This window comes from Hypanus sabinus, chromosome 22, assembly GCF_030144855.1.
Source record: "Hypanus sabinus isolate sHypSab1 chromosome 22, sHypSab1.hap1, whole genome shotgun sequence".
NCBI lineage: Eukaryota > Metazoa > Chordata > Chondrichthyes > Myliobatiformes > Dasyatidae > Hypanus > Hypanus sabinus.
Genome location: NC_082727.1, coordinates 67,836,244 through 67,850,923, shown reverse-complemented (window position 1 = coordinate 67,850,923; position 14,680 = coordinate 67,836,244). Strand labels below are relative to the sequence as shown.

Sequence of the window (14,680 nt, the reverse complement as noted above, 5' to 3'; positions counted from 1 at the left end):
TATTCTTTTCCTCCCCCTTTCTAGGTTCGCATAGATCACTCTACCCGTACTTTGAGTTTTGGCACTGACCTTAACTATTCTCCACGAGAAGATTCACCAGTGGGTCCCTTCTTGCAACCAATGCCCTCGGAGCAAATTAGAAGCCAGCTCACTGCAATGTCTGCTGCATTAGCCAGAGCTATTCAAGTTGTTAAGCCAGCACATTTGCTTGTAAGTACTTCATATCAAAGTGATCATAAAATAATCAAATCTGTAGTTTGAAAAGCTAAAATCGGATGTATTAGTATTACAGTGGTATAAAGGGAATTTGGGGTATTCACCAGAATTGACTGGATAAAAACACTGGCGTGGATGGTGGCAGAGCAGCAATGGCTGGAATTTCTGAAAGCAATTTGGAAGGCACAGGATTTGTACGTCCTGAAATGGAAGAAGTATTCGAAAGGAAAGGTAATAGAACCACGTTTAACGAGAAGTCAAAGCCAACATAAAAGCCAAAGACAGGGTTTCTGTTAATCATTGATGATTATCTTTGCATCATCAAAGGGGATGGGAGAGTTTCTGGAGGATTGGAGAGTTGTGGATGTTGTTCCCTTATTCAAGAAAGGGAGTAGAGATAGCCCAGGAAATTATAGACCAGTGAGTCTTAAGTTGATGGAGAAGATCCTGAGAGGCAGGATTTACGAACATTTGGAGAGGCATAATAAGGAATAGTCAGCATGGCTTTGTCAAAGGCAGGTTGTGGCTTATGAGCCTGATTGAATTTTTTGAGGATGTGACTAAACACATTGGTGAAGGAAGAGCATTAGATGTACAAGGTATCCCATGCAAGGCTTATTGAGAAAGTAAGGAGGCATGGGATCCAAGGGGACATTGCTTTGTAGATCCAGAATTGGCTTGCCCACAGAAGGCAAAGAGTGGTTGTAGATGGGTCATATTCTGTATGAAGGTCAGTGACCGGTGGTGTGCCTCAGGTATCTGTTCTGGGACCCTTACTCTTGTGATTTTTATAAATAACCTGGATGAGGAAGTGGAGGGCTGGGTTAGTAAGTTTGCTGATGACACAAAGGTTGTTAGAATGTGGATAATGTGGAGGGCTGTCAGAGGTTTTAGTGGGACATTGATAAGATGCAAAACTGGGCTGAGAAGTGGCAGATGGAGTTCAACCCAGATAAGTGTGAAGTGGTTCATTTTGGTAGGTCAAATATGATGGCAGAATATATATTAATGGTAAGACTCTTGGCAGTGTGGAGGATCAGAGGGATCTTGGGGTCCGAGTCCATAGGATGCTCAAAGCAGCTGCACAGGTTGACTCTGGTTAAGAAGGCATATGATGTATTGGCTTTCATCAGTCGTGGAATTTAATTTAGCAGCCGAGAGATAATGTTGCAGCTATATAGGACTCCACTCAGACCCCACTTGGAGTATTGTGCTCAGTTCTGGTTGCTTCACTACAGGAAGGATGTGGAAACCATAGAAAGGGTGCAGAGGAGATTTACAAGGATGTTGCCTGGATTGGGGAGCATGCCTTATGAGAACAGGTTGCGTGAACTCAGTCTTTTCTCCTTGGAGCGAAGGAGGATGAGAGGTGACTTGATAGAGGTTTATAAGATGATGAGAGGCATTGATCATGTGGGTAGTCAGAGGCTTTTCCCCAGGGCTGATATGGCTGCCACAAGTGGGCACAGGTTTAAGGTGCTAGGGCAGGGGTCGGCAACGTTTACCACTAAAAGAGCCAATATGGACCCATTTCCCACAGAAAAGAAAACACGGGGAGCCACAAAATGAAATAACACTGCATACAACGGGTTTTTTTTGCCTTTATGCTATGTATAAACAAACTATAATGTGTTGCATTTTTGAAATTGATGAACTCCTGCAGAGAAAACGAAATTACATTTCTGCATGCAACAAAAACATTTTGAACTCCGAAAAAAAGACGTTGGGTTGAAGGTTACTACATAGTTAGCCTACCTTGGATCGAAGAATTAAAAGAAAGCGCGCACTGGCGGGTGTCAGGCATTGGCAGTTGTGATGTATATTAATAGCGATAAAAAACACGTTGTAGCGGTGTAGCGCTACACGCAGCGCTAAAATAAAGACTGCAGTCAAAGGTAACTTTATTCGAACTAAACAGCCTTGCTTTAAAGCCTGGCTCAACCCGTCCCCGTGGGCGCGGATGCTCCAAAAGACACGTACTCACAAACCCCCGTAGGCTATCTCCCTTAGTCGGAACGGTGGCTAATTGTGAGCCGGATCGGATGTGCCAGGAAACGGTGTCTCCGCAAAGTTTTCATATTGTACAAGATCACCATAATCTTCAAATTTCGAATTACATTTCAAAAGCTAACAAACCACGGGGAGCCGCATCACAGAGATCAAAGAGCCGCATGTGGCTCTGGAGCCGCAGGTTGCCGACCTCTGTGCTAGGGAGTAGGTACAGAGGAGATGTAAGGGGTAAGTTTTTTACGCAGAGAGTGGTGAGTGCGTGAAATGGGCTGCCAGCAACAGTGTGGAGGCACATAGGATAGTGTCTTTTAAGAGACTTGGATAGGTGCATGGAACTTCGAAAAATAGAGGGCTATGGGTAAGCCTAGTAACTTCTAAGGTAGGGATATGTTCAGCACAGCTTTGTGGGTTGAAGGGCCTGTATTGTGCTGTAGGTTTTCTATGTTTCTATGTTAAGATTCCAAACGAGGAAATCTGCAGATGCTGGAAATCTGAGAAACACACAAAATGCCGGAGTAGCCCAGTCCTACCAAAGGATTTTGGCCTGAAAAATCAACTGTACTTCCATGGACGCTGCCTGGCCTGCTGAGTTCCTCCAGCATTTGTGTGTATTGTTCTGTTAAGATTCCCTAGCTTTTTTTCCTGCTCTCTTTTGCTGTACTTGGTACATTAAATGGCTGTCGTGTGTTCTTTATGCTGGATGTCTCCTAGCTAACTACATCTGTGTGAAGTGCATCCAGCGGCAGCTCCTTGAAGACAGTATTCGGGATCTGGAACAGCAGATGGATGACCTGCTTATATGGGAGTGTGAGGAGATAATCAAAGTTACAGGGAAGTGGTCATCCCAGAGTTGCAGGAGGCGAGTTGCTGGGGGACTGTCAGGAAAAATGGAAATGTAAATAGGCAGTTAGCACAGAGCACCCCTGTGGCCATTACCCTCAAAAATAAGTATACCGTTTTGAATACTTTTGTTGGGGGTGGCCTCCCAGGTGTATGCTATGGAGACCAGGTTATTAGCACTGAACATGAGTCTGTGGGCAGAAAGTAAAGGGGGATAATAGGGGAGCAGTGGTGATAGGGGATCTCAATTGGCAGGAGATTCTGTGGATGAGAACGGGATACCCAAATGGTATGTTGCCTTCCAGGTACCAGGATCAGGGATGTATCAGATTACATCCACAGCATTTTGGAGAGAGGGGTAGAGCAGCCAGCTGTCTTGTTATATATTTGTACCAAAGACATGAGAAGGAAAAGCAATGAGGTCATTATGAGAGAGTTTAGAGAACTCGGTAGAAAGCTGAGAAGCAGGACCTCCAGGATAGTATTTTTCTGGATTGCTATCTCTGGCATGGCTGAAAAATGCATGGCTGAACAGTTAGTGCATGGAGCAGGGCTTCAGGTTTGTGGATCATTGGGATTGCTTCTGGGGGAGGTAGGGCCTCCACAAAAGGAATTCGTTGCACCTGAACCAGAAGGGGTCCAATATTATTGTGGGCAGGTTTGTTAGAGCTGTTGGGAAGAGTTTAAACTAATTTGGCAAGGGGCTGGGAACCGGAATGAAGGGACTTGGGATACGATGGATGGTAAAAAAGTGAAGTTAACATGCAGTCAGATTATCAGGAAAGCCAGGCAGATTAAAGGATAAAATTGCAGCCAGCAGGGTGAGTATCAGTGCATTAAGATGAAAAATCGGAAAAGGTAGCAAAAAAAGTACTCGCTGTACTCTCAATCCACGGAGTATAAGAAGTAAAAGTGGATGATCTTGTTGCACTATTACAGATGGTCAGGTGTGATGTTGTGGTCATCTCTGAATCATGGCTGAAGGATGGTTATAGTTGGGAGCTGAATGTCCAAGATTATCATCAAGATTTGTATCATAGCGATAGGAAGGGAGGCAGAGGAGGTGGCTTGGCTCTGCTGGTAAACAATAGCATCAAATCAGTGACATGGGATTGGAAGATGTTGAATCCTTGTGAGTTGAGTTAAGAAAGTGCAAGGGTAAAAGGACCCTGATGGCAGTTATATATATGTAGGTCTCTCAACAGAAGCTGGGATGTAGACCACAGATTTCAATAAGAAATAAAAAAAGATGTGTCAAAAGGGCAATAATATATCCGTGGGAGAGCTTATCTTGCAGGTCAGTTGGGGAAAATCAGGTTGGTACTGGATCTCGAGAGTGAGTTTGTTGAATGTCTAAGAGAAGACTTTTTAGAGCAGTTTGTTGTTGAGCCTATAATGAACCAGAGGTGATCAGGGAGCTTAAGATAAACGAACCCTTAGTGATCACAATATGATTATGTTCAAATTGAAATCTGAAAGAGAGGAAATAAAATCTGATGTAGTGTTTCAGTGGAGCAAAGGAAATTATAGTGGTATGAGAAAAGAGTTGGCCAAAGCAAATTGGAAGGAGCTGCTGGCAAGGATATCATACATAATATTTTTCAATATGTTAAGAAAAAAGTGATGAGAGTGGATATAGGATTGCTAGAAAATGAGGCCAGAGAAATAATAACGGGGACAGTGAGATGGCAGATAAACTAAATGAGTAATTTGCATCAGTCTTAACCGTGGAAGACACTAGCAGTGTGCCAGATGTTAAAGGATGTGAAGGATGAGAAGTGGGTACACATGTCACTCGGATCAGATGAACTGCACCTGAGGGTTCTGAAAGAGTAAGCAGTAGAGATTGTGGAGGCATTAGCAATGACCTTTCAAAAATCATTAGACTCTAGCCTGGTGCCAGAGGACTAGAAAATTGCAAATATCGCTCTCCTCTTTAAGAAGTGAGGAAGGCTGCAGGGAGGAAATTATAGAGAAATTAGCCTGAGCTCAGTGGTTGAGAAGACGTTGAAGTCGATTATTAAGGATGAGGTTATGGATTACTTGGTGACACAGGACAAGATGGGACAAAGTGAACATTGCTTTCTTCAGGGGAAATTCTGCCTGATGAACCTATTGGAATTCTTTGAGGAGATTACAAGTAGGATAGATAAATGTGCAGACTATAATCTAAACGGGGAGAAGATCCAAAAATCTGAGATGCAAAGGACTTGTGAGTGCTAGTGCAGAACACCCTGAAAATTAACTTGCAGGTTGAGTTGGTGGTGAGGAAGGCAAATGCAATGTTAGCATTCATTTCAAGAGGTCTTGAATACAAGAGATGCTGAGGCTTTATAAAGCACTAGTAGGCTGCACCCTGAGTATTGTGTATAGTTTTGGGCACCTCATCTAAGAAAAGATGTGCTGGCATTGGAGAGGGTCCAGAGGTGCTTCATAAGGATGATCCCAGGAAAGAAAGGGTTATCATACGAGGAACGCTTGATGGTTCTAGGTACAGAAGGATGAGGGTGGATTTCATTGAAACCTTTCCAATGTTGAAAGGCCTAGACAGAGTAGATGTGGAAAGGGATGTTTCTCTTGGTGGGGGAGTCTAGGGCAAGATGGCACAACCTCAAGATAGAGGGGCATCCATTGAAAGCTGATGTGGAGAAATTTCTTCAGCCAGAGTGTGCTAGAGTGATGCTGTCCAAGTTGCATGCCATCTTGGACAATGTCTCCCATCCACTCCATAATGTACTGGTTAGACACAGGAGTATATTCAGCCAGAGACTCATTCCACCAAGATGTAACACTGAGCATCATAGGAAGTCATTCCTGCCTGTGGCCATCAAACTTTACAACTTCTCCCTCGGAGTGTCAGAGACCCTGAGCCAATAGGCTGGTCCTGGACTTATTATATGATTAACTTATTGTTATTTAATTATTTATGGTTTTATATTGCTATATTTCTACACTATTAGACAACAGACAATAGGTGCAGAAGTAGACCATTCGGCCCTTCGAGTCTGTACCGCCATTCTGAGATCATGGCTGATCATTCACTATCAATACCCAGTCCCTGTCTTGTCCCCATATCCCTTGATTCCCCTATCCATCAGATATCTATCTAGCTCCTTCTTGAAAGCATCCAGAGAATTGGCCTCCACCGTCTTTCGAGGCAGTGCATTCCACACCTCCACAACTCTCTGGGAGAAGAAGTTTTTCCTCAACTCTGTTTTAAATAACTGACCTCTTATTCTCAATCCATGCCCTCTGGTACTGGACTCTCCCAACATCTGGAACATATTTCCTGCCTCAATCCTATCAAATCCTTTAATTATCTTAAACGTTTCAATCAGATCCCCTCTCAATCTCCTCAATTCCAGTGTGTACAAGCCCAATCTCTCCAATCTCTCTGCGTAAGACAGCTCTGCCATCCCAGGAATCAACCTAGTGAATCTACGCTGCACTTCCTCAATTGCCAGAATGTCCTTCCTTAAACCTGGAGACCAAAACTGTACACAATATTCCAGGTGTGGTCTCACCAGGGCCCTGTACAAATGCAAAAGGACATCCTTGCTCTTGTACTCAATTCCTCTTGTAATAAAGGCCAACATTCCATTTGCCCTCTTCACTGCCTGTTGCACTTGCTCATTCACCTTCATTGACTGATGAACTAGGACTCCTAGGTCTCTTTGCATTTCTCCCTTAGCTAACTCTACACCGTTCAGACAATACTCTGCCCTCTTGTTCCTGCTTCCAAAGTGGATAACTTCACATTTATTCACATTGAATGACATCTGCCAAGTATCTGCCCACTCACCCAGCCTATCCAAGTCTCCCTGTATTCTCCTAACGTCCTCTTCGCATGTCACACTGCCACCCAGTTTAGTATCGTCAGCAAACTTGCTGATATAGTTTTCAATGCCCTCATCTAAATCGTTGACATAAATCGTAAAGAGCTGTGGGCCCAATACAGAGCCCTGTGGTACCCCACTAGTCACCTCCAGCCAGTCTGAGAAACACCCATTCACTGCTACCCTTTGCTTTCTATCTGCCAACCAGTTTTCAGTCCATGTTGAAACCCTGCCCCCAATGCCATGAGCTCTGATTTTACTCACCAATCTCCTATGTGGCACCTTATCGAATGCCTTCTGAAAATCTAGGTACACTACATCCACTGGCTTACCCTCGTCTAACATCCTTGTTACACCCTCAAAAAACTCCAACAGATTAGTCAAGCATGATTTGTCCTTGGTAAATCCATGCTGGCTCGGCCTAATCCTATTACTGCCATCAAGATGTGCCACTATTTCGTCCTTAATAATGGACTCGAGCATCTTCCCCACGACTGACGTTAGGCTTACAGGGCGATAGTTCTCCGTTTTCTCCTTCCCTCCCTTCTTGAAAAGTGGGATAACATTAGCCACTCTCCAATCTTCAGGAACTGATCCTGAATCTAAGGAACATTGGAAAATGATTACCAATGCATCCGCAATTTCCTGAGCCACCTCTTTTAGAACCCTCGGATGCAGAGCATCTGGACCCGGGGATTTATTAGCCTTCAGTCCTATCAGTCTACTCATCACAGTTTCTTTCCTAATGTCAATCTGTTTCAATTCCTCTGATATCTTATGACCCTGGCCCATCCATACATCTGGGAGATTGCTTGTGTCCACCCTGGTGAAGACGGATATAAAGTACGCTTTAAATTCTGTTGCCGTTTCCCTGTTTCCCATAACAATTTCTCCCAATTCATTCTTCAATTTATTCTTGGTTGATGCGGCTGTAATGAAACCCAATTTCCCTCAGGATCAATAAAGTATGTCTGTCTGTTGTAGAATATGTTACCAGGCAGCTGTGGACACCAGGTTGTTGGGTGTAATTAAGGCAGAGATTGATTGGACATGGCATGAGTTGAGGAGTGGAAAAAGGATTGGCCATGATTGAAAGGCAGAGCTGATTTGATGGGCAAAATAGTTCTGCTCCTAGGTTTTGTCGTCTTTCTGTAATAGTGAAAATTAGAGGTTTGAGAAGCTTTTAAAAGCCAACAGAAGGCAGCTAAATAAGTCATTAAGAGGGTAAAGATGCAATACGAAAATAAGCTAGCCAATAATAGAGAGATTACCCAGAGTTTCTTCAGATGCATAAAGTTTAAAAGGGAGATGAGAGTGGATATTGTACCACTGGAAAATAATGCTGGACAGGTAACAATGGGGGAGAATGAAATGGCCGACGAACTGAGTATGTTGCGCTCGTCTTCACTGTGGAAAACACTAGCAGTAGCACTAAAGTTCCAGGTGTCAGTGTTCGTGAAGTGTGTGAAGATACCATAATTAGAGAGAAGTTTCTTGGGAAACTGAATTAAAGTGTCACCTGGACCAAATGGTGAACTGGAATTTAGAAGAATGCAGCGTTTTCTTTTTGAAACCTACTGACCGTTGAAAGGACTAGATGAGGTGGAGAGAATCTTCTCTGTGGTGAGGATGACCAGAACTAGAGGACACATTCTCAAAATTGAGGGGTGACCCTTTAGACCTGGAGGTAAGGAGGAATTATTTTAGCCAGGGAATAGTGAATCTACGGAATGCTCTGCCACAGACTGCTGTGGATGCCAAATCCACGAGTATATTTAAAGTGGAAGTTGATGGTTTACTGAATGGTCAGGGCATCAAAGGTAACGACGAGAAGGCAGGTGTAGGGGTTGAGTGGGATCTGGAATCAGCCATGATGGAATGGCAGAGCAGACTTAATGGGCTGAATGGCTTAATTCTGCTCCTATGTCTTATAGTCAGGATTAGCCATGATGGAATAATGGAGAAGACTCAATGGGCCAAATGGCCTAATGGCACTCTGATGTTTTGTGTCTTATCAAATGTGAAATTATTTGGTCAAAGGTCCTTTTAAATAACATGTTAGCTAGTTTTTTGGAGATAAAGGCACAATTTGTACCAGAAATTGTGAGATGATTTGTTCACCACATTTCCCCCTCCCCTCCCCAACCCTCCATGGCTCCTGGATGCTCAAAACACGTTAAAATTCTTCCACCTGAAATCTACAAACTCATCCTTGTCTGGCACAGGCTCAAGAGTTTTGCCTTCTGTGCTCACGTTAAGTATCAGGAGTTTGTACTGTTCTGTGAACATTAACAATGATAGATGTACCTTTTCCTGTTGTGTTTGTGTTTCTTGCATCAAGAGTGAGAAGGAGGAACAGCACCAGCAGGCTGTCAGTGCTTACTTGAAGAATGCCAGGAAGGAACATCAGCGTATCCTTGCCCGTCGTCAAACTATCGAAGAGCGAAAGGAGCGCTTGGAAAGTCTGAATGTTCAGCGAGAGAAGGAAGAAATGGAACTGCGAGAAGCAGAGCTTCAGAAAGTTCGTAAAGCTGAAGAAGAACGTTTACGTCAAGAAGCTCAGGAGAGAGAGAAAGAGCGCCTCATGCAAGAACATGAAAACATCAAGCGGAAGCATGTACGGGAGCGGTTGGAGCAAATCAAAAAAACTGAACTGGGTGCTAAGGCATTTAAAGATATTGACATTGAGGTGAGATGCTGCTCTACATGTTTACATTTTTCAGTAATTTTACATACTGAGCACTGTAAATGGGACATACGACTAAACTAGCCGAAATGCATTTTACGACTTGTGTCCCCTCCCATTTATCTTTGCTGATCTATATATTCCGCTTTTCCCTTGGTTATTTTCCTTCACTGTGTAAACATTCATAAATTTGCTTTGGCTATTGGTAAGTTTTGTGTTCCCATTACATCATAAATTGGCAAAATTTCTTGATTCAAAGTTACTTTTGGTTTAACTCTAGCACTCGAGTAGAAATACTCAATGCTATACAAATCTTCAATGTAAGAGGTGTGCTTATTGTTTGGCAACATCAGGACATTCCAATCATTGTGAGGCATTTTTTAAATTTTGCTGCATGGTGTATGATCATATATATCACAGGACCTTGAAGAATTGGATCCGGATTTCATAATGGCTAAGCAGGTTGAACAACTGGAGAAAGAAAAGAAGGAACTTCAAGAACGTCTGAAAAATCAAGAAAAAAAGGTAAGCTGACATAATTGCGGTAAAAGAAAACTTCATGACTGTGGAATGTGACACTGATTTACATGGATTTCATTAAGGCCTTTGATAAGGTTCCACAAGGGAGACCAGTCCAAAAAGGTTGGAGCCTGTGGGATCTAGAGCAAGTTGGAAATTTGGATCCAAAAAATTGTTTGGCAATGGGGGAGAGTGATGCCTGAAACCAGTAGCCATTTTAGTTATGGGGGGAGAGAAACTGAAGATGCTGGGTTTGTTTTTCCTGGAACAAGGGGTTAAGGGATATCCTCACGAAATTTTCATTTATCAGAGATGAATAAAAATATTCATACAGATACAGAATATACAGATTTAGCTAAGGTATAAGAGATTGGGGGGATTTGCAGAGGATCATTCTTACCTGCAAAGTAAACATCATAGATGAAAGTACTCTGCCTTTTGGCCTTTGAATGATCAATACACCTTGAAGGATGAGATTATAAATCAATAATAATGACATATAAAGAGAGATTCACTTGACAGTGGTGAGAAAGTCCTGCATTGTGCCATGAGAATGATAAAGTATGATTTGTGTATTGGACGTATCTGACTCTGCTTAATAGTTTTAATAGATTAAATACTGAAAACTACACAGTCATAGGTAAATATCTCCCATTTGTAGTCTTTTAGAAATGTTAAAACAAGAAAGTGGATGGGGAAAACTAGGCCAGTACTGGACCTCGAGAGAGAATTTGTAGAATGTCAAAGGGATGGCTATTTACCTTGTTGGGCTGACTAGGGGATTGGGTGTTCAGTGATTCGGAGGTGATAGAGCTTACGGTTAAGGAACCCTTAGGGAACGGTGATCACAGTATGATTGAGTTCACTTTGAAATTTGAGAAGGAGAAGCTAAATTTCGGTGTTTCGGTATTTCAGTGGAATAAAGGAAATTGCAATGGCAAAGTTGTCTGGAAAGGGACACTAGCAGGAAGGACAGCAGAGCAGCAATAGCTGAAGTTTCTGCGAGAAATGAAGGAAGTACAAGACAGATATATTCCAAATAAGATGAAATTTTTGAATGGAAGGACATTACAATGGCTGACAAGTGAAGTCAGAGCCAAAGTAAAAGCAAAAGAGAGGGCATACAAGAGGAAGCCAAAGGTTGGGAAGCTTTTAAAACCTTGCAATAGGAAACTAAGAAGGTCATTAGGAAGGAAAAGATAAAAATCTGGCGACCAATATCAAAGAAGATACTAAAGCTTTTTTAAGTATATAAAATGTAGAAACATAGAGAAACTACAGCACAATACAGGTCCTTCGGCCCACAATGCTATACCGAACATGTACTTACTTTAGAAATTGCCTGGAAATTGTCAGTGATTTGGACTATGGGATTAATGGATTTGTGGCTAAATTTGCTGATGATACTAAGATAGGTGGAGGAGCAGGTAGTGTTGAGGAAACAGAGGTTGCAGAGAGACTTGGATAGTTTAGGGGAATGGGCAAAGAAGTGGCAAATGAAATACAATGTTGGAAAGTGTATGGTCATGCACTTTGGTGGAAAAAATAAACGGGCAGACCATTACTTAGATGGGGCGAGAATTCAAAATGCAGAGATGCAATGGGTCTTGGGAGTCCTCGTGCAGGATACCCTAAAGGTTAACCTCCAGGTTGAGTCAGTTGTGAAGAAGGCGAATACAATGTTGGCATTCATTTCCAGAGGTATAGAATGTAAGAGGAGGGATGTGACGTTGAGCCTCTATAAGGCACTCGTGAGACCACATGGAGTATTGTGTGCACTTTTGGGCTTCTTATTTAAGAAAGTATGTACTGAGATTGGAGCAGGTTCAGAGAAGATTCACAAGAATGATTCCAGGAATGAAGGGGTATGAGGAATGTTTGGCAGTTGTTGGGCTGTATTCTCTGAAGTTCAGGAGAATGAGGGGGAATCTCATAAAAATATTCCGAATGTTAAAAGACCTGAACAGATTAGATATGGCCAAGTTATTTCCCATAGTGGGGGATTCTAGGACAAGAGGGTACCACTTCAGGATCGAAGGACATCCACTTAAAACAGAGATGCGGAGTAATTACTTTAGTTAGAGGGTGTAAGTCTGTGGGTTTGGGTATATTTAAGGCAGTGATAGGGGAGTGGGGATGAGTGGAAGAACTGGATTTGCCCGTGATTGAATGGTGGAGTAGATTCGATGGGCTAAATAGCCTACTTCTGCCCCTGTATCTTATGGTCTTATCTGCCCAAGATGATTATGAGGAACTTAGTTAAATTTATCCAACCAGCTACTAGAATTTTAAATTTGTGATGCAGTAAAGGTTAATTTTCTGTGATTTGGCGAGCGCATGATTTAAAATTGTCAATTGCATTTGAAAATTGCTGGACCATGCTTCAGTTTAGTTTGTTTTTGTTTGTACAGATTGATTTTTATGAAAGAGCTAAAAGATTAGAAGAAATACCTTTGCTCAAGAAATCTTTTGAGGAACAGCGAATAAAAGACATGGAATTGTGGGAACTTCAAGAGGAAGAAAGGGTGGGTAATATCATTTCAAAACACTTCAATTATTCACCAGTAAATTTGTTCATGTTGTAATTTAGAGTCCAGTGAGATTGAAGTGACAAAGGTGCATTTGTACATAATTGAAGTACAAAGTTGTTATTTACAGATCACCAACATGAAAGTAGAGCGGGAGAAGGCACTGGAACACAAGAATCGAATGTCAAGAATGTTAGAAGATCGAGAATTGTTCGTGGCTAAGCTTATGGCTTCACGCCGCACTGTGTATGAGGTCTGTTATTTTTTCATGTTGCAATTTCATGCTGGTAGATATTTGACATCTTTGTAGGGTTGGTTGGTTTTCTATATGCAACTTTTCAGCAATGAACTGATCAAATCATTACTTTGTGACTGGTTATAGATTTTATTTCCTTATTTTGTGTTTTGCTTTCCCCGGAAAAGGAAAAACTGAAGAATTTCCAGGAGAAGCTCAATGAGGAACGGCACCTGCGCTTAGAGGAACGTAAGCGACAACGTAAAGAGGAAAGACGCAGGATTTATTATATAGAAAAAGCAGAAGAAGCTCAGAGGCTGGAAGAGGAAAAGCTTAAAAAAGGTTTGAATTTATATCTATGATATTTTCATAGGAGTCAAACCTATTAATTATTGTAAAGCATGGTTTCCAATTGTGTTTCTTGATGTAGAACGAGAAGAAAGGGAACGTACTGAGCGTGAGAAACGGGAAGCAGAAGAGCGAGAATACCAGGAAAAACTCAGAAAGTTGGAAGAAACTGAAAGGAAACGCCGCCAGAGAGAGATGGAAATTGAAGAACGAGAACGTCGTAAAGAAGAAGAAAGAAAACTTGCTGATGATCAGCTTAGGAGAAAGGTAGTGGCTCCAATTTAAAATCTGTATTTGTTCACTGTTATCTTTCAGAAAGTGAGAACACATTGTTCCTACTCGTGCTATAGCAACAAAAGAGCTCAAAACGTGTGATATCTATTTTCTTTATGACTGAAATAATTATTTGTTGATTAAGATTGTACATGTCTTTTGGGTTCTAATGGGAACAATGTGTATTTATCCATTTGAATGGAATCAAACTTAACAATCGCATATTCAAGCCTCAGATTTGCAGTCATGAGACTGGTACATTTTCAGTTTGAGATTTCCAAAAATTTAGTGTGGAATCACATGTCGGGTCTCATAAGATTATATCATTGGTGAATCTGAAGGTTGGGGTAGGGGCTGCATGGAGGAAGATCATGTTGCTTAGACTTAAATGAATGAAGAAATTTGCCATTTATGCGAAGGCACTTTAAGTTGCTGTTTGGCTGACTTCTTGGGGAATTGTTTGTGCTAATTGGAAAGATATAAGGTTCAATCTATATTAATAACCTTAAATTATTATTAATACTTTCATATTTTTGCTACAGTTAAAAACTTTGCTCCATTGGTTTTTAAATCAACTTGGAGACTAACTCACAATTTCAAGTTTCATAGTGGTTAATTTTGAACTGTCAATGTTGCGATAGGATTCTGCTCAAGAATGATCAGAATTGAAATTAATGAATTTCAAAGAATGTATCTTTATTTTGAAAGGAAACTGCAATTCCTCAATAATGACAGTTATGTACTCTTATCAGGACTTAAATCGCTGGAGTGACAGAGATGGTGAACGAGATAGCTGGAGGGATACCCGTGGAGAGAGAGACTCTGAGTGGAGACGTGGCGGAACTGATGCGTATGTAGTTCTATTAAAATTGTGATTTGTAACCAAGTTGTCAAATTGCATATCATTGTAAATGTCCTCAGTGTCTAGCTGTGTGTGCGTTCTTTGAAAATATTATCCAATTAATCTCTCTTCTGTGGCCAATTACATTTTGTCTTTGAAGTATTACCCTTGACTTTTTAAGTAACTTAAAATTTTCCTTGTGGCTTTTTTGGGCATTGAATTACAAATATAATCTGCTGATATACCTTTAAAAGTTAAAGTTCAACTACCCGTTTTTTTCCCCAGACTGTTTAATTCCGTGTGGTTATTGACAAGAACATGCAAGGTTTTTTGAGATTGGTCCTGCAT

At 41.5% G+C, this 14,680-nt stretch overlaps 1 protein-coding gene across 1 annotated transcript in view; it reads left to right on the top strand.

The window, feature by feature from the left end:
* The window catches only part of eif3s10 (eukaryotic translation initiation factor 3, subunit 10 (theta)), a 73,500-nt gene that overhangs the window by 54,299 nt on the left and 4,521 nt on the right, over positions 1–14,680 (top strand). Inside the window, exons 11-18 of the mRNA XM_059947964.1 lie at positions 25–210; positions 9,244–9,591; positions 10,009–10,113; positions 12,519–12,632; positions 12,766–12,888; positions 13,059–13,212; positions 13,301–13,485; positions 14,244–14,341. Of these exons, the coding sequence (XP_059803947.1) occupies positions 25–210; positions 9,244–9,591; positions 10,009–10,113; positions 12,519–12,632; positions 12,766–12,888; positions 13,059–13,212; positions 13,301–13,485; positions 14,244–14,341 (1,313 nt within the window). The remainder of the gene's footprint in view (positions 1–24; positions 211–9,243; positions 9,592–10,008; positions 10,114–12,518; positions 12,633–12,765; positions 12,889–13,058; positions 13,213–13,300; positions 13,486–14,243; positions 14,342–14,680) is intronic.